Below are 24,270 nucleotides of genomic sequence, written 5' to 3'. Positions count from 1 at the left end.
GAGAATTTTTATTTTTCTTTAAACTTGTCATCCAGCCAGCAAAAAGCACTCATTTGTTCAAAAAAACTAGTATATAATATCCGAATGACTATGTCTAAATATTCATAAGGCACCATTAGAGGAGTGTCACGCACCTCACAGACCTTAATGAACGTATCCTCTTGATATCACGAGTGACAAGTGATTTGCTCGTGGTCACATGGGAAGGCTGTGGAAGGGGTAAGGACTGGAGCTAGGTCTTTTGTGTCAAGTCTGTTCCCCAGGTACACATCTTTTCTTCTTGTGTGGTTGTCACCAGTCTTTTTGCATCATTCTACTTTGACTGGTGCCTTCATAGGCTTTTTTTTCATTTAATTTTATGAATAAGAGTTCATATTTTCAAAGTATTCTAGGAGATTTGAATATGCAAATTTCAGCCATGGTCTCCAATATCCTTTCACAAACAGTTCTGGCTTAAGCAATGTTCATGCTCTGAAGATTCTGTTGCTGAAGGCAAAGGCCCAACAAAGTTGTGGGGTTTTATTGTTTTGTTTTTTGAATGCAGTAGTACACTACAGTAGATTCTGTATCAGGTGGAATTTCTAACAGTACCTACGTACATTCAAGAAGTCCTGTGGCACCTTATAGACTAACAGATATTTTGGAGCATAAGCTTTCGTGGGCAAAGCCCCACTTTGTCGAAAGATGAAGCGGGTCTTTGCCCATGAAAGCTTATGTTCCAAAATATCTGTTAGTCTATAAAGTGCCACAGGACTTCTTGTTTTTCTCAAAGATACAGACTAACACGGCTACCGCTCTGACACATGCATTCAGGCTCTTCTGAACATACTACCCTGTGTGTTTCTATGCAATACCTTCTTCTGGCAGGATTAAAAGTGTCTTTGTAAAAATTACTGTTGTAGTCCTAAATGTGTAAATAAATTTTATTCTATATTGTTATACATTATTGCAAAGACAAAATATTCAGTGTCCTGTTTTTTCCTTATTGAAATTAATGGCAAAATGCCTTGTGGCTTGTGATGAAGAGACAAGGACCCTGGAGGAAAGCTTAATACTCCATGAATATAGTGAGCTGACAAAATTCTGACATCACTTGCCCATATGGAACCCTATGGATGTTGATGGGGTTTTTTTTAATATGAAAATGGGGTCACAATTTGGCTTACCATGTTAGCTGGTATAAGAAATTTCTGTTTGCATTAGAGATAGTATTACTCAATCACACAACACATGAACACAAAAACAAGATATACTCTAGTACAGCTGGCCAAACAGCGCCTCCCATAATGACCATTTGAAATCACTGGAAAGGCACCTGTAGACATTAGCAGTTGTTGGATAACATACAAATATTTTCATCATTAACACCAGCAAGTTTGGTTTATTTGTTGGTTCACATTATATATTCTTTGCAAATAGGTTACATGACTGCCAAGAATTTATGAAGAGAACTGTGAATCCTGAAACTTATGCCAGTATTAGCACAAATGATCATTCATACTAATATTTGAGCCGGAATTGACCTGTTTGAGATTCACTGATTGTTATTTTCTTTTTTTTTTAAATAGTTCACCATCCAATCAGGGAGTTGAAACAATACCATGTGACTGAGGTGACACACATTGTAAATAATGATCAAAGAGAACAGTTCATAAGCAAGGCCTCGCCTGAAATTGGCATGCATTAGCTGTTTGGGAAATTGTTACAAATGCCAGATTCATTAACAGGAAGCAGAATGGGGTTTATCAGGTAGTTGAAGACAAGAAAAAAAAATACTAAATTTGTAACTAATGTTCACAGCAAAATGATTCCACCATCTCTGATTTTAAGATGTGTACAGAAAGGGGTGGAATTAATGCTGAATTTTCAACCTTAGCTTTGGAATGTCCTGATTTTTGATTTCTTAAACTGAGCACTACATTATATTGCTTCCATCCAAAAACCTAGTGTTAAAGTGAATCCAAAGAGGAATTTGGAGACGGCTGAATGTAACACAATGCCTTTGCATCTTTTCATGGCCGAACCTGGCCAAGAGCTTGGTTTTACAATTCCCGCCTAAAGAGAAAGCCCCCATAGTGAATTTTGTGTATGAATAACAAGGGTGCCTGTACTTCTATACATATTTGCAATTAATTTTATTACAATGAATTTCATGCCAGGATGAAAAATTATTGGACTACCTTACAGTATATGTCAACTAAAAGCAAGAGCATGATCTTTTTTTTTTTTTTTTTTTAAAAAATTAAAAATTAAAACAAATCCTACTGGGAAAATGTGCAGGTCTCACCCTGCCCCCAGAGGGAGTAGAGAGCGATGGAAAAAGCCAGATAGCAATTCAGGGGGACTTTGTGCTGCTTAAGGGTTGTGCCTTTCCTCTGTGATCCACCCCCCATCCTTGCTCTGCCCTTCCTTGAGTAGCAGGAAACTACCATTTTACTGCCAAGCACCACTCTGTGGGAGATGGGGCTGGATTTGCCGTTTAAGCAACTATCTGAGTCAGCAGTGACCAACAGAAATTCAAAGCTCACCACACTTGTGGTTGTCGTCTTTCCATATTCGCCACATTATATGATATAAAACTTTATTAAATAGTATTAGAAAAATAAATACTGTCTGGCCTTTGAATGCGCATGAAATTGTGAGATGACATAATAATCACAGACACAACTACAGCAACATGACTCGTTGCAGCAAAGGATGGCTAACTACAGAAAGGCTTTGAACCCTATGTAGCCAGTAGCAATCACCCTCCAGCATGGCTGGGAGTAGCATAACTCCAGCTGTTCCCTGTGAGTAGTATGCAGACAGCAGGGCTGCCCCACGCGTTGGAGTGCCTGCTACCCAACCACCATCCTTGCCATGCCCTGCACTGCTCCCTTTCAGCACCAGTGGTATCAGTGCCTGCAGGGGTTCCCCGCTGCTGGGCAAGCTGCCTCGCCTGGGTGAGCACCTGTGCTAATCCGCTTGAGCACGTGCAACGAATTTGAAGAATTATGATTTCTTGTGCGTTAGGTATGCATGCATTCACCCCAATGCAGCAGCCTATTCATTACCTGTGGCGAGCAATGAATGGATTGGACACCGCAGATCTGAGTGAAGAACAGTTGGTAGCATACAGAACAGCTAGCTTTACCTTCTGGTCTGCTCGTTAATACGAATGGACATTTGGTTATACCACTGTGTGAACATAGTGGGGGATTTTTTTTTTTCACATTTAGGACACAACACATCAAAACAAGCTTTTTCCCAAAAAAGTCAATTACTTGAGCTCATGGTTTATTTCTAAATTGCACGCAAGTCTTGTCTGTGAGAGTCTGCTTACACTTCAGTTTTAAATAAATTCAGCTACATAAGGAACCTTTACAGGACTAGTTTGAAATTAGGCAGCAGCACAGCTACATGACAAATTAAGTTCTGGTCTGACTCTAATGGCAGTCAGGAAGAGTCTTGTCATCGATTTTTAGCAGAGGTTCAAACCCATACATTTGAAACTTTGGGCCTACCCTTAAATGTGGACACTTCTCTTTGACCATCTAATTTAGATGCAGTGCTTCTGAAAATCAAGCCTAACCTATCTAAAGTTTAACACCCAAAACCTGAGGCACCAAAACTTAGAGATTACTTCAACAAATTTTAGTCTACTAGTGTTTATTGGGCCTGTGCCTGCTTCCAGCAAAATCTGCCAAAAGTCAACTGTTTTTATTGCTACAGGAACAATTGGTTGGCATACGATCGATTTTTTTCTTACATTTGCTCCAGATTAAGGCTGAAACTGCTAGAGAATTTCAGCAGCCAAGAAACTCCTACTGGTCCCTGATAACTTGCAGTAATGAGTAAAATAAAAGGTTCATTTGCTTCCTTTCCATTGTAATTGAAATGGATGTCATGCTGGAGCTGCAAACTTGCTATCTAATTACCATCAAACTCAGTTGATTCAAATTTCTCAGATAATTTTAGTATGATGTAAAATGTTCAGGAAGATTAATGCAAACTCTAGTTATAGCCTAGTAGCACACACAGACATGAGCACTATGCAGACTTCATATTCACATAATTTAGATGTGGGAAAGAGACTGAACTTTTGGATTTTGGACTGAATTGCCCTGAGAAAATACAAGTTGAACCTCTTTCATCCGGCACTGTGGGGACCTGACTAGTGCAGAATGTGCCCGACCATGGGATGTCAGTATTGTCTATCACGTTACCGACAATATTTTGCTCATGGGGCTCTCAGAAGACATTTAGCGGTAAATTATAGATAAATAGCAGCACAGAACACTGAGAGCCAGGGGTGGTGGCAATAAACACACTTCATAGACCCACGAGAAACTTGGCCACACCCATGATAAGTGATCGTCCAGCTAAAATCATGCTGGATTATGGATGTTGCCAGATGAGAGAGATACGGATTAGAGAGGTTCAACCTTTACTTGCGTTTACTATGAGGGCTGGCTTGACGTATCATTAGCATGCATTGGGTCTGCGATTCTGCATTCCTTGCGCACTCCAAATTCCGTTTTGATATCATTTGGTGTTCCTGACCCACAAGGATTTCAGATTTGGATGCTGTGTGAATGATCAACTGAGATTAATGAAAATAAGCATCAACTCCCCACACTACTTAGTATGATGCCTCACTTTGAAACTGGGGGGCAGGCAGGGAAATGGATACAGTTCTTTATAACACTAGTATTCCAGTCTTCTTGCTCTTCTTTAAACAATTAACCAATTGGGATTTTCTTTTTTCGCATGGTCATCCAGTATTTCACATGTAAATATTACACTGTCCACGTGGGCATTAAACAGGGGAAAGAAGGGTCCCATAGTTGCCCCAAATGGCACACCTAGAATTCCTTTGCACTGCCAGTGAAAAATCACACAGATGCATCAAATTCATGTACTTGAGAGAGATTTGTAAAATGTGATCTCTCCAAATTCTGGTGTACATGTCATAAACACCCAACTAGCTGAAAGTATGGGATAGGAATGCTGTCACATAACAGACATTTCAGGAAGTCTCTGTAATTTCTTTAATTATTCAAACAACAGAGCACAAGTATAATAGCTTCAAGTACATTCTTATACATTATTTTAACAGTAATAGAGATGTATTTAGTCATAAACTATTCTGTAGCCACCACTATTTGTACATTTTATACAAACTATTGCCATACTCAGACCCTGAATATCAACTGTGACATACCCTAAACTTTTTGCACAATGTTAAGACAGTAGATCCTTCTACAAGAACTTTATAGATCCTCTACTGATCCATCTAACAAAGCACTTCTCATGTGTATGACAGAGAGGTGTTGGAGACGTAAAGCTCTGCAGATATCATGAGGGAATGTAATAAAGGGCTCGTGAGAGGGGAGCATATAGTCATCAGGAATATGTGCAATGAAAACACAGCACAGTGGTTCTTTACTTGGCTAAAATAGGTGATCCTAATGTAACACAGCATCTTAGTTGCTCGCACACTGCAGTGCTCTGAGCTCTTCCTGGCCTTTAGCTACCAGCAAATACACCCACATCTGGGGACTTCAGGCGAACGGGATCTGATCTAATAGGTCCTTTTCAACTCTAATGGGTATGATTTATAGTACGGCCCCCAGACCCAGCTGTGCCTTATGTGCACCAGCCTGCATCGCTGACTGCTGTAGCAAAGTGAACTCTGAGAAAGCACAGTCTTTGACATTGCCACATCCTAACAGTTGAAATCTCGCAAAACCCCAGCTGCTGGTCAGAGATATGGTAAGAGAGCACAGATGCCTGGACACTGCCCTATTAAGGACAAAAAATTCAGAGACTCATTTGATTTGAGATCATATTGTACATACTCAGAAATATCCATATTCTGAGCTCAGGGAGTTTATAACCCCAGATGTATTAGTCTACATGAATGGCACAACGTTTACAACCCTAATACCACTGACACGGCAGGGCCTGAACTGAGAATGATTTTACAAAACCCAAGGACATAACTTTGTAAGGCCAGGCAGTTTACAATGCAAAGCAGTAGCCCACTCTGCGGTGGCAGACAGTTTACAACTTTGACCAGCCCAACTCTGTGGGCTGAGTACAGGCTGCTAGCAAGCTTAAAATGATTACAGCCTCAACCACGGCCACTGTCTGGTCGCTGAGTGATCATGTGTCCAGGGACTGTCGCAAACCAAGTAACTTATAATCCAATACACATATATTGTGAGCAGAGTATGATTATAGCCCCAAAAAGAGGAAAGACATTTGCAGTCTGCAGCCCCAGACACAGCCATAGCCTGAGCTCAGAATAAATAGACACTGCCATGATCTGAGGTTAAGACAGTTTACAATCCCCAAATGTTGTCCCACTTTGAGCTCAAGGAGATTGTGGTCTAAGGGCCTGATCCAACTCCCATTAAATTCAATGAAGAAACTCCCGTGGACTTCTGAAGGAGCTGGATTGTGCCTCAAAACAGCACCACAAATGGCAGGCCAAGAGCTTGAATCCCCTCCTGAAGAGATGACTATGTTCTGGCACAGATAGTTCACAACTCCAAGACAGTGCAATGCTCTAAGCACAAAGTGCTGTCACAACAAGGTCATGACAGAACACGCAATCCCAGACACTTCTGAGGGAAAAGAATTCACAAAACCAGAGGCTGTCAGAGAGCACATCCAGTTGTCAATGAATTGTCTATGATGTACACATGATCAGAATTTGGCCAGGACAGCCTACTTCTGCTCCAGAAATTAACAGACTTTGAGGATAAAAAATTATGAACCACCTTCTTCCGAAACTGACACTTTACAGGAAAGCGTCAGAGCCCAAGCAGATACCTTGGAAAACTGAGTGCAAGGAGGTTGCGGTCCGGCTCAGTGGAGGATGTTGCTAAACTTCTGGAGAAAAATGGTTACTTAAGTCTAATCAGTTTAACTATAATCAAAACCAAAGAAAAAGTGAAAAAGGCATTCTAGGAAAATCTCCCTTATCTTGTGTTCCTATCTGACATGCACACACAGTTCTGCAATTTCTTTTTTTGAAAAATAGAAAAAATTTCTTTGAGGAGTTGGGAGGTATCACAAAATACAGCAGAACCCCACTAACTGGCACCTTGCTAATCAGCATGTGACAATTCTCACCAAAAGCCTGGTAATCATAGCCCAATCCTCAGCAAACATTTCATCACTGAGGACAGTGGTGAGATCATGTTACTCAGACTGCATCACTAATTGTATAGAATACACTTCAGTACATTAATTAGTATATTGTGAAGTATAATACTTGTAACTGAATAATGCATCAGAATAAGTAAGCAACGTATTTTGGTGATGCAAGATCCTTGAGTTTTTTATATAGTATTTTGTTCTCTTGTTTAAGAAAGTGCCACTCTCTTCATCTTTACTCAGGCAAGAAAGCCACTGAAATCTGCTTGCCAAATTCTTCTTTCAGTTACAGCAGTGTGAATCCAGAGTAATTCACTGAAGTTGGTGTAGTGCACCAGATATACAGCAGTTTAGAAACCAATTTCTACAAACTATTTGAAGTCACTGGGACTCTTCCTGGTTACCATGGTTCCTTTGCAGATTAACTTGCCTTAGAAGTCCAATATACTGCTCCAAGAAGTCAATGGGAAGATTCCCATTGCCTTCAGTGGTCTTTGGATGAATTCTTAAACAAACACAGGATGTGGAACAGTGGAGCTCTGCCTGAGAAAGAGTGGCAAGGTTTGGTACAGACTGCAGTAATCTAAAATGCCTCTGCCAGTCATTAGTGCCAATAAGTGAGGTTCTACTGTTAGTACAACAAAAAACTGTGGCTTTGCAAGAGCTGATGTGATCTATTTGGTTACTCAAGTTTAGCAGAATTCAAAGGATAAGCAACACATCTAAATACAACAATGAGCATTTCTTTATGTATCATGTTTTCTAAACCCTTAGGCAAAAAGGAAAAAAAATGGGATGCACCAGGAACTCTTAGTTATTATATACTAACCAGACTGTGCATGGCACATTTTATTTCTATAAAACTATTAAAACTATTACAAAATATTCCAAAATACATTTTAGTAAATTTACAGCACTTATTTCTCAATTTATTAATGAAAAACATCCATTTTCCCCCTCTGTACAAACTACCATCTCCATCATCACAGAATCACTGCCATGTGCGCTTTTAAAAAATATTCTCTAATACATTTCTTTCTTCTTTTTTTGAGTTAAAAATAACAAAGTTTCTTGCCATTATGTAAATAGAAAGTTTGTGTAACAGTCTTGACTTCCAAGAATGTGGCCAAATGGTGTCTTTACAAAGCAAAATATTTAAGAAACATGAAAAACAATACAGGAAATGATGTTACATTTGAAACTATTTAAATTAAAATAATATATTCTCATATTTTACACTATTTCAAAAAACGAAATGTGATTCAGTTAAGTATTGATCTCTCAAAAAAATCTAATTTACAATTCTGTGTATAAAAATATAATTTATGGACCCCATGAAGTTTGTCTCTTTTTTGTTTGTGTTTAGACTTGCTGAACAGAAGGAGCAATGGAGTGATGGGAAAGTACAGAATTTTGCTTTCTGAAAGTCAGGACGCATGTGACATGTAGAAAAATAGACTCTGCACAGTTTTACTTGGCCTCACGTTTTTCTTCCCTTGTGAGTGCAGTTCAGGTGCGAATAAATTAACAAAGAAACTTCTTAAGGCTCTTGAAGGTCTGGTTCACCTCTTTGTAAAACATCTATTCAAACCCCCAAACAAATAAATATCCAGGTGAGGAGGAAAGAACAAAACAAAACAACCAAGAGAACAGAACAAAAATCCCCAAACAAATAAAAATATATAATATATAGATATTTATAACCTAACCAGAACAAAACTTCCCGGGGTCTTTGCTTCCCTTAAAGTCTACTTTGGACTGTCCTACTGGGTGGCGATGATGATCATCCTTATTCTCTTGCCTCGCTCTGCGCTCTCCTGGTTGTGTCTCCGCCCCCATGGGTTTGCCGAGGCCTCGGGGCTCTCAGCTGGACTGCGTGGGCCCGGCCATGCCCAGCGGGTGCAGCGAGTCACTGTCCAGCACCCAGGTGCCGAGGTGGTAGAGCAGGCTCGAGTACCAGTGCAGGCCGGGCTCGGGCGTGCCAGGCAGGCTGGCTCCGGGCGAGAGCGCGGCTAGCAGGGCGTGGGCCAGGCGGAAGGGGGCGAAGGCCCAGTGCGCCCAGCTGTGCTCCTCGATGACGGCGTAGCAGGAGGCCAGCACGCGGTTGATGAGGATGGTGCCCTGGGCGGTGAGCGGCGCGTAGGCCCCCGAGGCTTCCTCGCGCACGGAGACGCTGTGCACCGCGGCGGGCAGCAGCCGCCGGCCGCCCTCGCCCAGCACGTAGACCCGCTGGCCCGGCCGCACGCGGCTGGCGAAGAGCGCGCGCCCTCGCGGCGACTCGGGCCGGGAGTGGTTGCGCGGCGGCGCCACGAAGAGCAGGTGGGCGGCGGTGAGCAGCAGGCGCGCGCGCGGCTGCCGCGTCTCGATGACGTAGAAGAGCCGCGGCGCGCCCTGCTCGCGGTCCAGGAAGGCCAGGAAGTCGCTGTAGAGCAGCCGGCCCTGCGCGTCGGCCGCCAGAACGCGGTCCCCGGGGCGCAGGTCCTGCACGCGCTTGGTGCCGCCCTGCTCCAGGTGCACCGTGGCCGAGCCCGGGAAGCAGCCGCCCGACTTGGCGGCCACCGAGTTCTCTGTGCGGGCGAGAGAGGCGCGCGGGTTAGAGCCGGGAGCGAGCGAGCGACTGAGGGGGCTGGGCCGAGCTTTCTGCCCCCCCCATTTGCCTCTACCTACCCCTTCGCTTCTGCGCCCCAAGGCTGAGCTCCCTACACCTCCATTCCTCTCTGCACCCCCATTCCCCTATGAACTTCAACTCTCCTGTGCACCTCCCCGTCCTGTCTCCTCTGCACCCCCCATCCCGGGTCGAGCTCTCTGCACCCTGCCCTGTCCCCGCTGTACCCCAGTTTCCCTGTGCGCGCTTCCCTGCCCCTCCCGCTGCTCTGTCCAACCCCTTCCCCGCTGTACCCTTGCTCTGGAATGAGCGCTCTACACCCCTAGTTCCATTGCATTCCCTGCCCTGGACCAAGCTCTCTGCACACTCATTTCCTATCCCTCCTGCACCCACCCCTGTCCCCTGTGGACCCCACCACAGGCTCTCTGTACCCGGTCCTGTCCCACTCAGTTCCTCTGTGGCCTTGTGCGCTTTGCATCCCCTAACACCATCCTTTGTGCACCCCCCACTGGGCTCTGCGCCCCTATCCCAGGTGCTCTGCATCTCATTCTTGTCCCACCATGGGGGTTCTGCACACTTTCCCCCCAGGCTCTCTGCATCTCCCACTGTGTACATCCTGTACACAGGTACCAGGCAATGTGTTCTGCATCCTACCCTCTCAGCCTGTGGTTGGTTCATTTCTTGTCCTAGCGCAAGCTAGCCAGGGACTCTCTGACTTTCTTCTTCCCACCAACCCCACAGAGGCAGGGCCACCTTCTTGTCCATATGACATACATTCCCAAGCCAAGTGTACTGAGCCTCACCCTCTCCCCACGTCCCAGGGTTAGGGGTCATCTGCATCCCCCACCTCAGGTTATGAGTTTTAATGCACACATTTATAGCAATGGCCTGTGCATATCATCTTTCCAGCCCAAGTTAGGAGCTGTGAACTTTTTCTCCTATAAGTTTGTGCTCTTCCCTCTCCTCCATTAATAGGGGTACGGTGGTGCCTAGAGGTCCTTGGGCCCTATTGTGGTAGGCACCACAACCAGCTAGAAGCAGGCCCTCCTTGGAGGAGTTTACACTCTGATTAAGTAAGACAGTTAAAGCCTTGTCTAGAAAAGTGCCCTGTTTTCACCACGTTAACTAATAAAAGTGATCTTGTGCCAGTGGAGTAGGCCCCTCTAACTGCACTAACAGTACAAAGAACTTAAGAATGACCATATTGGTTCAGACCAATGGCTCATCTAGCCCAGCATCCTGTCTTCCAACAATGGCCAATTCCATCGCTTCACAGGAATGGACAGAATAGGCAATCAACCGATTGAAGCTGAACCTAACCCACTTAAACCAGTGTAAGGATTTATATTAGATGGGTGTTGGGACACTTTAACTGGACAAGTTTCAAAATTGATTCTGTCTGGTTGGCAGGTGGGAAATTGTCCAGAATAGCTATTGCAGAATAACCTAATCTGCAGTAGCTACTTCACAATAGCGCCACAGCTGGATACTACTCCAGAAAAAGAATAGATTGTATTCCTGAGTTAGTGCACTTAGGCCATGTCTACACTACAGCAATCCTTCGAAAGAAGTTCCTCTGGATGAGATCTTCCAACAAAACCTCTTTAGAAAGATCACATCCACACACAAAAAAGCGGACTGAATGATCAGTCTACTCTTTCGATAGAGAGCATCCACACACCCCTGCTCTTTTGAAAGAATGGGCCAAAGAGTGAAAAATCTGGTGCCATAAGGACTGCTCTTTCGAAAGAAGGGCCTGTGAAGCACCTACACACCCTTTTTTGGTTTTCAAAAGAATCTTTCAGAAAAAGGTGCATTTCCTCATCTGGGAGAGGAAGGACACCAGAAAAAGGGCTGTGTTCTTTTGATTTTAGATCAAACAGCACGTTTTGTGTGTGGATGCTCCATGGTTTTGTTTTTTTTTGAAAACAGCTCAGCTTTTCAAAAAAAAAAAACTTGCTAGTGTAGACGCAGCCTTACTAATTGGAATTGTTGTTCTGGAATAAAATCACTTTAATTCGGCAATATGGCCTTGTGGAATAGTTTATGCCAATCAATTTCTGGACAAGTCCAGAGTGATTTGTGCACTTTTAAAATTTAGGTAACATATACACACTACTCAAGGCTATAAGCCTATGAAAAATTTACACCTCTGAGAGACAAACTTAACGTGGCATAACTCCCCAGCATGGATGCCGCTAGGTGGGGCAAGTCTAAGCTATGGTGCTGCATTGGTGCAATTGCACAGTGTATGTCTGGCAAAGATGCGCTATGCTAACAGGAGCATGCTTGCTTGTTAGTGTAACTACCCCCACATTGGCAAGAACCAGAAGTTACGTAGGTGAGATTCACTCTCCCATTGACATAGTGCTTGTGTGGGCAGTGCAAAACTTGTGTCACTGCGGAGATGAGGGCTTTTTCAAACCTTGAGTGACGTAAGTGATAGCAACTCAGGGTAGTGTAGACCTGCCCAAACTTGGAAGAGTTCTGTGGACTTAGCTACTGCCTCTCAGCCTACATCTACACTACAGCAAGGATTGACACTCTGAGATTGATCCACTGGCAGTCGATGTAGTGGGTCTAGTGAAGACCTGCCAGATCAACCCCAGATCAGTCTCCAGTCAACCCCTTACCTTACTCTTCTTGGCTAGGGTAAAGTAAGTTAACAGGACAGTTTCTCCATCAACCTGGTGGTGTAGACCCTGTGGCAAGTCAACCTCCGATATGTTGATTCTGCTTGCATTATTCACATAGCTGAAATTGCGTAGCTTATGTCAACTTTCTTAGGTAGCGTAGACATAGACTCCATAGAATGGTGGATTGACTACTACTCTCTATTCACCTAGTAAGGGTCTACACTTGCCGTAGCTGTGGTGCTATAGCACAGACAGTCTAAGGGCAAGTGTATATGTAAAATGCTGCATCTGCACAGCTGCTGTAGCGCTTCAAGGAAGATGCTACGTCCCTAGGAGGGAGCTCTCCCACTGGCAGTTATCCACCCTCCTGGGAGTCATTAGCTGCCTCAATCTCTCCCACTAACCACAATGTTTACATGGCAGTTAGATGGGTATAACTGTGTCATGCAAGGGTGTGGATTGTTTGTTTCCTGAGTGACAATATTATACCTGTACAGGTTTGTAGTGAAGACCAGACCTAACTTGGGCCAAGACCAAAGAGTGGAAGGGGCACAGAGTGGGGAAGTGACTTGCTTAATGGCATATAGGGATGTCTTCACAGCCTGCCAGAGTGACAGGCTGCAGTCAATCCAGCAGGGCTCGATTTACTCTCCCCTTGACTCTAGTAGTCCACCAGAAGGAGAAGAGTAGGCAGAGTTGATGGGAAAGTCAGTTGTTGACTTACCGCAGTGAGGACACTGTGGTAAGTCGATCCAAGTGTGTCAGCTTCTTAGCTGAAGCTACGTAACTTAGATCAGTGGCCAGCAATAGTGCAGACTAGGTCTGGGTGGCTTAACTGTGTTGCTGTAAGATACGCAGGGGAGCCACTCTGTTGGCGGGAGAGTGCTGTCCTGCTGGCATACTAAACCCACCTCTGAGAAGCTGCAGTAGCTTTGTCAGCAGGGGAGCTCCTTCCTTCAGCAAAGTGCTGTCCGCACTGGTGCTCTATGTTGGTAAAACTCTTGTCAGTCCAGTGAGTGTTTTTTCACAGCCCTGACTGACAACAGCTTTACTGACAAAAGTGCAGTGTTGACATAGACTTAGTGCTGGTTTACACTGGGAACCTGCATAGCCATAGCTACATCTCAGATGGAAGTAAAACATCTACGCCTCTGAGTGAGATAGCTATCATGGGGTAGACAGTGCTAGGGGGATGGAAGAATTCTTCTGTTGCCATAGTTACCACCTCTTAGGGAGCTGTAGTACCTGTCCCCAGAGGGAAGTCACTTCTGTAGGGATCGGTAATATTTACCAAGGTGCCACAGTTGCATTTGAGGTGTAGATGAGCCCTTAGTCCACTGCCCTATGGGCTAGATCCCCCTGCCACTTGCTGCCTTAGGAACCTGTGAGCACACCCCCACAGAGCAGTCTCTGGACCTAGTTACCAGGTGAGGATTCCCTGCAGCTCCTTCCCCTGCTCAGGTCAGAGTCTCTCACCTCCACACACACACACCACCCAATAGTCACCACCACACCCAATACTTCACCCATTCTCTTAAAGCCGGAATATTTGCCTTCCTCACTAGGTCAAAAGTCTCTGCTCAGCCCAAGAGTGTGTGTGTGGGGTGGAGGGGATGCCGCCCAGCCCCCGTCTAACCTTAAAACATCCTCTCCTTTATGCACAAGGACACACTAGTCTGTGAGGTTACCTAGGGAGATTCATTTTAACCTGATGCTAAATTTTGCTGCTTTTGTTTATTATTGCCACCACTAGCTCATTACTAGTCCATCAGAGAAATCCTAGCCAGTAGTAAAACAAAATCAACTCACATTTATGTCTCTGTCCTTGGAAACAGTAGTATAATATGTAGAAATGTAAAAGATTTTTGGTCCAGAAGGACCATTAGTACTGTTTAGTCTGTCCTCAGCCATAGCAGGGTCTGGAACTTCACCTAGGGATTCCTGGGTGTTCCTAAAAACTAGAGTTACATTTTTGTATATTCAGTTCCCCTCATTGTATTTCACTGTAGCAAGGGCATTTGATAAAATTATTTCCATGCCTGCTCCCTCCTTTGACTTTGCAGCAGTTTTTGCCCAATTCCTGAGTGTGCCAATCTCTAGTCTGAGTAAGTTTCCTCATAAAAGTAGCAAGACCACAGGTTATTTGTGCCTCCATAGCCAGTGCACAAGCTATTATGATTGAAATAAATACTTGGAGATTCTCCTAAGGACTTTCTCAGGAAGGACAGGAAGGGTGAAAATTAGAATATTATTGATTTGCTAACGACTTTATCACTTCTGCTTCAGAAATGAAACAGCAAGAGCTGCAAGGCCTCTTCACGGAGAACATGGCAACAAATGAGCTATGCACTTTTATGTAGAGTCCTTTCCTAGCAAACTACACCTTAGTACAAGCCCCAAGTAAAGCTCTTGCTTGAGCTTTGTTTGCATATTCAGGGCTTGATGAATAGATCTAGTAGTGTAGCAACTCTGCAAACATGCCAATGAATTGGCAGAGGTGTGAAAATCTGCTTCTTTGAGCAGTGCTGTTTGGGTTCTCTAATTAAAATCCAATAAAGGATCTGCATTGTCATTCTGATTCATGTAATAAATGCAGACACTCTTGGAAGAGAGGACACTTCCATTTTTTTCCCAGCTTCTCCCCCTCCTCGCCCCCTACCCCTATTTGTTCAGGTGCAGAAACCCTATGTGCCAATTCACACACATACTCTCCAAAAACCAGGCCTTTCCAAGCACTATTTGCTCAGCAGAGCCACTTTTCCAAGACACTCAAGATGTGTATTTGAATTTTAAATGTAGGAGCTTGCTCTAAATACTTGCAGGAGCCCATTATCAATGTCCCTTTTACCACCCCAGCCTCTCTTCTCTGTCCTGATGACAATAATTCAGACCTTGGGGGAACCGTTCTTTGCATTCCAATTGCCAGGATCATACTTTTGGCAAATAGAGATCTAGAGAAAGAATCTTCCTGCCTGGAATTACAGGGTTTAATCTTCTCATAAGATTCACTGTCATGAAATGAGGTTTTGACCATTTGAAATCAGACTTAGCTGGCGGAATGCAAGCCTGCTCTCTTGAAACCCGCCTAGTACAGTCACACGACCCTGCCTGACATGCACTAAATATTACCCCCACCCTCCAAGTGTGGGTGGAATTTTAATGAGTAGATTTGGGCTCTTGGAATTATTTGTCTCCTATGAAATATACATGGAGTTGGATTATGTTGGTCATTTGGAATAAGGTTACTGTGCATCACAGACGGACACCTTAAGCTGAGCATATCTTTACTATTGAAAAGCACAATTAATATCACTAGGAGCCTAGCAGCTTTGTGGGGATTGCTTTAGTTAAATAAGCCCGGCAGATTAAGCAAAGCAATACTATGCACTCCATGGGGAGCCCGTTACTCTTCTTGAGCCCAAGAATGTAAAGCTGGTGAGGGGCCGGATCCGCTCCCAGGAGAGCCAATGGCTGTCTTGCCATTGAGTTGCATGGGAGCAGGATCGGGCCCCTCGTTGCCTCACTTCTAAATAAACAGTTCTGTTTAGAGGAAGTCATTATTTTCTTTCGCAACTAAGTATTTCTTGACACTTTACAAGCGTGCCTGGGCTAAAAGAGGCTATTACAGTACAGTTTAGATGCTGTGAAACAAGCACTTAGAGGTGAAACCAAACTCTCTGCCAGGCGCGCTTCACAGTTTTGCTAAAAGCGCCAATTTATGCGCCAGAAAGTGAAGTTTCGAATTTCGCGATGTGTCGAGAGCGAGTTATTCCTTTGCCGAAACAGCAAGTGGCGTTGTAAGCCCAGGGAAAGGAGCCCGGGGTTTCCTAGCTCCGCGGATGAAGCAGGGAATGGCACGAATTTCCTTTTCGCGGCGCAGGACTAAGCTGGGATCTCGGGGGGCTCAGGCAGCTAGCGGGGTTTAAAGGCTCCCCGTGTCTGTGCGTGGTAGCCGGGGCAGATCCAGAGAAAATAAATGCCCGGGGAAGGGGGATAGTGATTTTGCAGAGGTGTGTGACTGGGGTGGGGGCATCAACAGCTGAACAGAGTGGTTGAGTTGGCTGCATCCTCATGGTTAGTACAGGGTGTAGAAATGCTCGGCCGGTAAGTTATGGGGCAGAACCCGCGCCCAGAGTGACACAGCGATGGGACCGGACCCCTTTAATGCCCAGCTCAGTTCGCTGCCCAACTCCCTGTTGCCTGCAGCCCAAATCTACACCCGTCTCCTAACAGCCCCCACCCCAGACGCAGCGGGCCAGGCTGGCTCCTAATAGGACTGCATCGGGGTGTAGGGATAAGAGTCAGTGACAGGGGGAGAGAAGAGCCCTCCGTAGGCCGGGTGCCCGCAGGGCTGAGCCGTGGGGAGCGCCCGCCCGTGGGCAGCTGGCTCGAGGCGCTCTGTTCCCACGCCCTGGGTTCCCACGCCCTGGGGTTCTTACCCCCCGGCCCTCCTGGGACACTGGTCCCCCACCACGCGGGCTCAGCCCATCGGGCCCCAGGGCCAGTCGGGGGATGCGTTGCCAGGACGCAGCTCTGCCCGGGGCGCCAGGCGCAGCCCGCCAGAGGGCAGGCGCCGCCCTTACCTGCTTTGACGGAGCAATGGATGTGGGCCTTGGACTCGTAGTAGACCCAGTCGAAGCCCGCTTCCACCGCCAGGCGAGCCAGCATGCCGTACTTGCTGCGGTCGCGGTCCGAGGTGGTGATGTCCACGGCGCGGCCCTCGTAGTGCAGCGACTCCTCTGAGTGGTGCCCGTCTTCATCCCAGCCCTCCGTCACCCTGAGCTTCACGCCGGGCCACTGGTTCATCACGGAGATCGCCAGGGCGTTCAGCTTGTCCTTGCACCTCTGCAGGGAGAGAGGGGCAGAGGCATGGCGGGGGCACTGCGGCATTTGCACGGTATCCTCTGGCCACCCACCCCGATAACGCCCCCTCTTCGGCACTTAGAGGGTTAAAGTCTATGGACCAGGCCTGCGGTGCTCAGCCGCAACCTGGGTCCTGCCCTGGGCCCGCTGTCATTGAAGTCAGTGGCAAAACTCCAGGTGACAGAGGACAGGATGACGCCCTGTAGATCCCCGCCAGGGGCCAGCCTAGAGGAATCGATAGGTACCTTGTGGGCAAGCCAGTTAGCCCAATGTAGGAGGTAGGGGGACCTCAGGGGAAGATTGACGCCCGGATAACATGGAGTGAATGGGGGGGGGGGGCGTGCGAAACGCTGGCCACTTTCTTACAGCCTGCATCCTGTGGGGAAACCTTAAGCATGTCCAACAAGAAATCCTGGGGCACCTTACAGACCAACAGATAATAAGCTTTCCTGGGCAAAGCCGTTAGTCTGTAAAGTGCCCCAGGACTTCTGATTGCTTTTGAAGATCCAGACTAACTCGGTTCCCCCTCTGATTCATGAAGTGATCTCTCCTCTTTCCGTGTGCGTGTGTGTGTGTTCATTAGAGACCTGTGACCCAGCCGACCAGCTCCATAGTTTTAAACCCTGTCACCCTAGAGAGTAGGCTAAGGTGAACTAACACGTGCGTTTTCACATTCCTGGGAACAGAGCACAGTTTTCCGAAAGACAAACACTTGCCAGGTAGCTGGGAGTCCGAGATTTCCCCAGGAATGTCTCTCCGGGTCCTTTCAACTTAAGTCCGTGTTGAAAAGGTTCTGAACACTCGTGAACAGCCCTGATGTGCAGCTAGGAGGAAGGGTTTTTTTGCTTTGCAGATCACTCACTAGAATCCCTAGACCAGACTGCGCTAGGAACATCGCCCCTGCCTGAAAACATACGTGTAGATATAAGAGCAAACCCCCACGCGATCTCTTAGGGGAAAGAATGAAAAGCAAAGAAGAAGCAAGTTGATAGCAACGTTCAAAACCAACATCCCCAGAGGTGTGCTACGCAGGGTATGAACCCGGGAATGACATGCATTCTTTAGCGGGATTGCCACATTCTTTTTAACTATAGACCACTGCCACGATTCACTTCTAAGCTGCTCCTTTCCTTTCTGTTTTCTCCCTGGTCATGAAGTTCACCATGCAGCATCTGACCGTGCCGGGAGGAGTTTTAAGAGGGTAGGGACAAGCTAAAGGAGAAAACGTGTGTCTGCGTTCGGGGGAGGGAGAGGAAAGCAGGGCCCAGAGAAGAAAAACCGAGCAAGGCCACGAGAAATCAACTCAGAAAAGTTTGGGTAGATCCTTATCACACCCGCGAGGTTGAACAGGCTATTGCTCTGCATGACTTAGTCAGCTCTAGAAACAGGTAATCTACCAGCCACATCTCTTGGGGGCTGGAAAAGCAATACACGTTCCAGGCACAGTTGCAAATGGGAGGCTATTTGTAGAACAAGATAAAAAAACCCACATGTTGTCAGCTAATATTTGTAAAAGGACCAAGCTGGTTTTCCACACGGCGAGGTGGTCTGCTGCAGCCAGAGAAGTATCCCTGGCGGCTGAGTAAGGCTAAAGCCAAAGGCAGCAAGTGGATGGCGATGTTTGGCTTTCTCCAGCACCACTCCTCCGCCCCCCCTCCCCCAGCGCGTTATCAAGGTGTAAAACCGCACAGCCCCAAGCTGCTTTTCTCAGCTTCCAGACTGGGAGGGGGGGAAATCCCCGCCCTTGCACTGCTCTTGCTACACAACTTTCAGGTACGTGACCGGATCGCTGAACCAGAAAGTTCCAGTGCGCCTATTGCAGCCATAAAGCGATACCCCGGCAATAGTTCTGGAGCAGGAAAAGATCAAATGCCCTGGCGAGTGCTCCTGGGAGGCCGTGGGCGGCTCTTCCCTGTGACTCAGGGGAAGAGCTGGTGGTTGGTCTTCAATGCAGAGAACTCCAAGGAAGTTTAGCTGGTGAATGTCCCTCTGCCGGGCCTCGCGCTGCGTGTGTCCCCATTGCTGCAGGGAACAGGCGAAACGCCCCACGCGTGAGGCCACTGCCCAGGAGCGAGCCCCGCGCTGCAGTGATCTACACCCGGGGTGCTGGAGAGCTCAGACAACAAACGGGGGGCGGGGAGAGAAGAGCAGAGGCAGGGCTGCGATTCCGGCTCCTTCCCCCACAGAAAGTCTTTCTGGCAACCTAGAGGGGCAGGAAGCACCTAGCAAAGGCCCTTCCCGCCTCTCCCACCGGCTGAGCCGGATTGCCGGAGCCACGAGCCGTGAAGGCCAGACTATTTATTAATTCACTGGGTCGTGTGCCACCAATCAAGCCCGGCGCTGCTCAGCCACCGTGAAACGCAGCGGGGCCGCCTCCGCCGGGGCCAGGCTGTTCCACAAGCCCCCTCCAGCCAGCTCCTAATCTCCCTCCCCGCACCGCCAGGAGCCGCTCGGAGGAGACACTTCACAGGCACCTGCCAGGGCCACCAGCCCGGCGGGCTGCCCCGTGCCAAGCCCAGCTCCGCAGGCCCCACCGCGGCCCCGCCGGCGCGGTGCGACATTGCGCCTTCCCTTCAGACAAATTCCAGCTTGAGCACGCGGACCTGGCCCCTTATCTGCGTGGCACGTCCAGCCAGTGTGTGTGCGTGTGTGTGAGTGAGCGTGTGTGTGAGTGAGCGTGTGTGAGCGTGCGTGTGTGTGAGTGAGTGAGCGTGCGTGTGAGTGAGTGAGTGAGTGTGCGTGTGTGTGTGTGAGTGAGTGAGTGTGCGTGTGAGTGAATGAGTGAGTGAGTGTGCGTGTGTGTGTGTGAGTGAGTGTGCGTGCGCGGGGCGGGGTGGGGCGGGGCGGGAGGGCTGCGCGCACGGCTGGTGTCACCTGCAGAGTTCAGCGCCCGCCTTGCCCAGCTCTGTTTGCGCTGGTTCCCCTCGGAAGTTAATATTAACCGGCGGCTAATGCATTCAGCAGCCAGCCCGCGCGCCGAACAATGCCGCGGCGGGAGGGGCCGGGCATGGAGACGGGCCGGGGAGACCGGCGTCTAAAGGCTGCGATTTGCCAAGACCGGCCGAGCGCGGTGCAGGACGGCCCGGGGAAGGCAGCCTCGCCGTCAGCGCAAGGCTGGGATCCCCCCCGGCCACCCCAACAAGAGTCATTCCCGCCCTCCCAGCTCCAGCCGCGCCAGAGCTCGCCTGTCCCTGTCCCTCTCCTCCCCCGAGCTCATTATGCAACCACCCATGCCCCATTTTCCCTCCCTGGCCCACCCTGCCCCCAAGGGGGTCTGTAAGGAAGCTGCGGCCAGACGTTGGCTCTGATTTTGGCGTGCTCCCTCCGCCATGCTACGCTCGCCCCCTCCCGCCCCGTTCCTGTGTCAGGACCGCGGATAGTCACTGAAGGAAAAAGTATTTGTTTTCGTTCCGTGCGTCTGAGGGGAGTTGACAGAAGGTCAGAAGTTCAAACGCTGCCAGCTATTGCAGCGAGAGTGGCAAGCCATGTAGAAGGCTCTGTATTCCCAGGGCAGGGCCGCTGGAGAGCCCAGGCACAGCCACGGCGGCGAGGGAGTAGAAAGGAGACACTCCAGTACATGCTGGGGTCTCCCCCCCCCCACGGCCCTCCGCCTTCAGCCCACCCCTCTCCTTTAAAAAAACACCCTCGCCCATTTCCCCTCCTGCGGGGGTCCCCATCTCTTCCCCTCCGCATTGCAATCTGCGGCTCCTTCCTTCTACACCCCAGCGGCATTTGCTCCATCATGAGGCTGAGGCTTGTGCCTAATTACACACACACACACACGTCTTTTTTTCCTGGGGCTTCCTAGAAGCAGCAGCAGCAGCAGCAGCAGCAGCATTTGCCGTATGGAAAAGCGCACAAACTGAAACCCTAGCCGTTGCGATCGATACAAGAGGAGTAAGTGGAGCTGAAAATGCGAGCCGCGGCTGACTTGGCGCACAGCTACACTGTCTTGCATCTTTGCAGCAAGGGCGGATGACCGAGGGCTACCAGGCAGGGACTGGGCTGGATCTTACACTGCCTTCCACCGGGCTCGTCCGCCAGCCCCTCTCACTTGCTTTTCTCTTGCGTTAGCAGGCGAGATTAAAGCCGCTAACGAATTGGACTGGGAACTCTACACAACACGCTCTGCACCGGGCCTGTGCATATTTAATTGAGGCTCGCGCTTCTCTCTCGCAGAGGCGCGCGCGTCAACACTCATAGGTACCGTAGGATTTAAGGTGGTCGGGAAGAGATTGGCGAGGAGATAAGTCCCTCGTCCAAATACATCTAGTAAACGTGAGGAAAATCAGGCCGAGGCAAAGGGGACAGTTTAGGGCATTTCCCCACCACCCTCTCCGCCCCAACGCCATTCTTGCAGCCGAGTTATATTAAGGTGGGACTTAAATACATTAAAAGTAGGAAAAGGGGAACAAGGCTGTTGACCTATATTTTGAGGAAACCTATTTCCAGTATCTAGATTGCATCTGGATTGCATGTACTTTCAAAAACTCCAGAACCGGGAGACTAATTGCTTTTATCTCTCACTGAGCAGTAATAACAATCACTGTAATAACGTGGCTGTTTGGGAGGCTTTATTTTCTGCATAAAATGGTTCCGCATTCTGATTCCACTCCCGATCCAATGTTTACCCAGCTGTAAACCTTGTGCCAACTGATTTTTTAAAACAGAAGTGATGCAATGCCCATAAGTTGCAAGTCCCTCCCATTTGGAAGTACCACAGCATTGGTGGCGAGCATCCTTAAAGAAATAACAATATATTTACGCTCTGATGGGCACAATTGCAAAGGATGGTTTTGCAATACAAGCTACATAATACAGAAACAGGAGAGGAATGGTCGATTGGTCTTTTGGGAGTGCAACACTCCAGAGGTCCTAAATTTAGAATTCGCTTGCCAACAACAATCATGAAGGGTAATAAAATAAAATAAAAAAAATAAATAAAAAAAAAAATAAAAGGCAGCCGCTGAACCAACCGAGGACTGCATTTGTAATAATGAAAGAGTAGCCTGGCGGTCACTAGACACTTGGGGTCCTCTTAGCTGGATGCCATTCGTTTGATCAAAGTGCAGCCTTGGGGACAAATGCAAACAGAAATCTCTAACCAAGTTACAAGGAACGCCATGGAAAGGTTATAATGGTAAGTATTACACAAACCGCCAGCCGGTATATAGCTATGGCTGTACACCCCTGCTAACTTAACTTGGTATTTAAATATAATCTAACCAATGAGGGGTCTTTTTTTGGGAGGTGGGGGACAGGGGTGTCTTTCAAAAATGCTAAAACAGAGTTTTTAATTTATGATTGTTTAGATAGGCTAACAAATAAAACATATGCATCTATGTGGCTCTACCTGAGTCATCAGTCTGTCAGCTCCAGTGTTCTCTTCATCCTTAAAAATAATGTCAGGGTTGTAATTTGGGGTTAGTTCTTTAAATCGCTCGGAGTTTCTTGAGATCTTCCCTTCATATCTTCCACTGGCCCCTAGGGTCTTCTCTGCCACATTGGGGATAAACTGCTTATAGGCTAACGGGGTCAGCTTTTTGGGGTGCCTCCTTTTTCCAATCCCCCTGCCTGGTCCACATGTCAGCCCAGAGGAGACCAAAAGACCGCAGATGAAGCCCACCAACAGAATTCTTGTCAACAGCAGCATTTCGTCCATGGAATCCAATTACTTCAAAGCTCTCTGTGTCTATCCCTGGCTGTCTCTCTAGAGCTCTCTCTTCCTACGTCCTTGTCTGCTTTCTGAATCGTATGCTATCCACCGATCCCTAGCAAGACAGGTGTTGGAATGGCAGCCTTTAGGTCGCTGATAACGGAACACATCGGAGTTTGGTCGAGAGACAGCAATCGAGAGACAAAAAGGGTCTGATTTTAATGGTAGCAAGGCTACAGACGCTTGTGAGAGGAGTCTGCCTTTAGTTCTATATTATAGCTGCCAGAGCCGAGTTCTGATTGGCCAAGGCGAGACAAGCTTGTCTTCTGATGTATTAACCCTCAAAAAGGCAACAAATTCTTGAAAGATTTTTTTTTTCTTTTACCTGAAGGGCTTGGCGCTCAAAGGGGTGGAGATAGCGCTTTCTTGGGATAACATCAATTACACGCTGTTTCTTTTTTTTAAACTTTCTTGGCAGAGTGGTACATTTGTCAGCAAGAGTAACAGATGTCTCTGTGAAATAAAAATATTAGCAGGCTGCCTCGGTGCATTTCAAGTTTTTCAGGGCGGGTTTAAATCCAAATCAAAATGCAATTAAACGTTGACTATCAAATCACTTTGAAAAATACTCTCTCGGGAGCAAAGGAGCTAGCCATTTGAAAATTAACCCGTCTCAGTGTCCCTTTCTTTTTTCGGTGAAAGAGAAATATTGCAGGGAAGCCATACAACTTTTCCAACACGTTTGCTTCCCCGCCCCCCCCCCCAGCAGGTAAGTGACTGATTTGAAGGAGGAAAAAGGTATTTTAAACAATATAAAATGGTAGTTCTAGAAAGTTGGTGGGTTTAACTTTTACACCATGCCATTGAAGTGCATATAGCTGTTAAGTGGCACTTTCTTACAAAACAGCACGAACTAATAAAATATTGTACCCCAAAAAAGAAACAAGCAGCCAACCGATTAAAAAATTGCCCGAACTCTGATATCTTGAGCACTTTAGGACTATATTCTTTGTTTCTTTGGGCTAACTCTAAGAAGTGCATTTTAAGCCCTTACACTTTCTTGTGGGATGTCATTAAGATTTTAGAGAAGAATAGCATTGAAAGCATCCGCAAACACAATTACCAGAGATCGATCCAAGTAACGTGAATGGAAAGGGGATAAGTTTAATGTTAAATTAATTGTTATCTCATGCAGCGTGGCAAGTGATGTCTTTATCCCGTTCTCCAAAAGCTACTAATCAGACAAAGGTGTTGAGAGAAGAGCAAAATCGCAGAGAGATGGGGCTGATAAAGCAGGTTAGACAGAAAAGCAGAGTCCCACTATGAACAAACACTTCGGTTTCTGCAAAGAGCTCATTTGCTTT

The 24,270-nt window shown here is 47.1% G+C and overlaps 1 protein-coding gene across 1 annotated transcript; it reads right to left on the bottom strand.

The window, feature by feature from the left end:
• Window positions 1–5,043: 5,043 nt before the first annotated feature.
• Window positions 5,044–22,912, bottom strand: SHH (sonic hedgehog signaling molecule). The gene is made up of 3 exons (XM_074985077.1): window positions 22,604–22,912; window positions 16,971–17,232; window positions 5,044–9,713 (listed from the first exon to the last, which is right to left on the bottom strand). Exons 1-3 carry the CDS (start codon window positions 22,910–22,912, stop codon window positions 9,010–9,012), a joined length of 1,275 nt encoding a protein of 424 aa, XP_074841178.1. The 3' UTR covers window positions 5,044–9,009.
• Between the last annotated feature and the right edge of the window lie 1,358 nt (window positions 22,913–24,270).

Source organism: Carettochelys insculpta, chromosome 2 (genome assembly GCF_033958435.1).
Source record: "Carettochelys insculpta isolate YL-2023 chromosome 2, ASM3395843v1, whole genome shotgun sequence".
NCBI classification, from domain to species: domain Eukaryota; kingdom Metazoa; phylum Chordata; order Testudines; family Carettochelyidae; genus Carettochelys; species Carettochelys insculpta.
The sequence above is the reverse complement of the archived record's forward strand: the minus strand, read 5'-3'. Positions and strand labels throughout refer to the sequence as shown.

Excerpts from the sequence above, each read along its gene's own strand:
- SHH (XM_074985077.1), bottom strand. The coding sequence starts at position 22,912 with ATGGACGAAATGCTGCTGTTGACAAGAATTCTGTTGGTGGGCTTCATC. Across the intron at positions 17,233-22,603 it reads CTGACAGACTGATGACTCAG|AGGTGCAAGGACAAGCTGAA; the intron begins GTAGAGCCACAT and ends CTCTCCCTGCAG. Across the intron at positions 9,714-16,970 it reads CCATTGCTCCGTCAAAGCAG|AGAACTCGGTGGCCGCCAAG; the intron begins GTAAGGGCGGCG and ends TCGCCCGCACAG.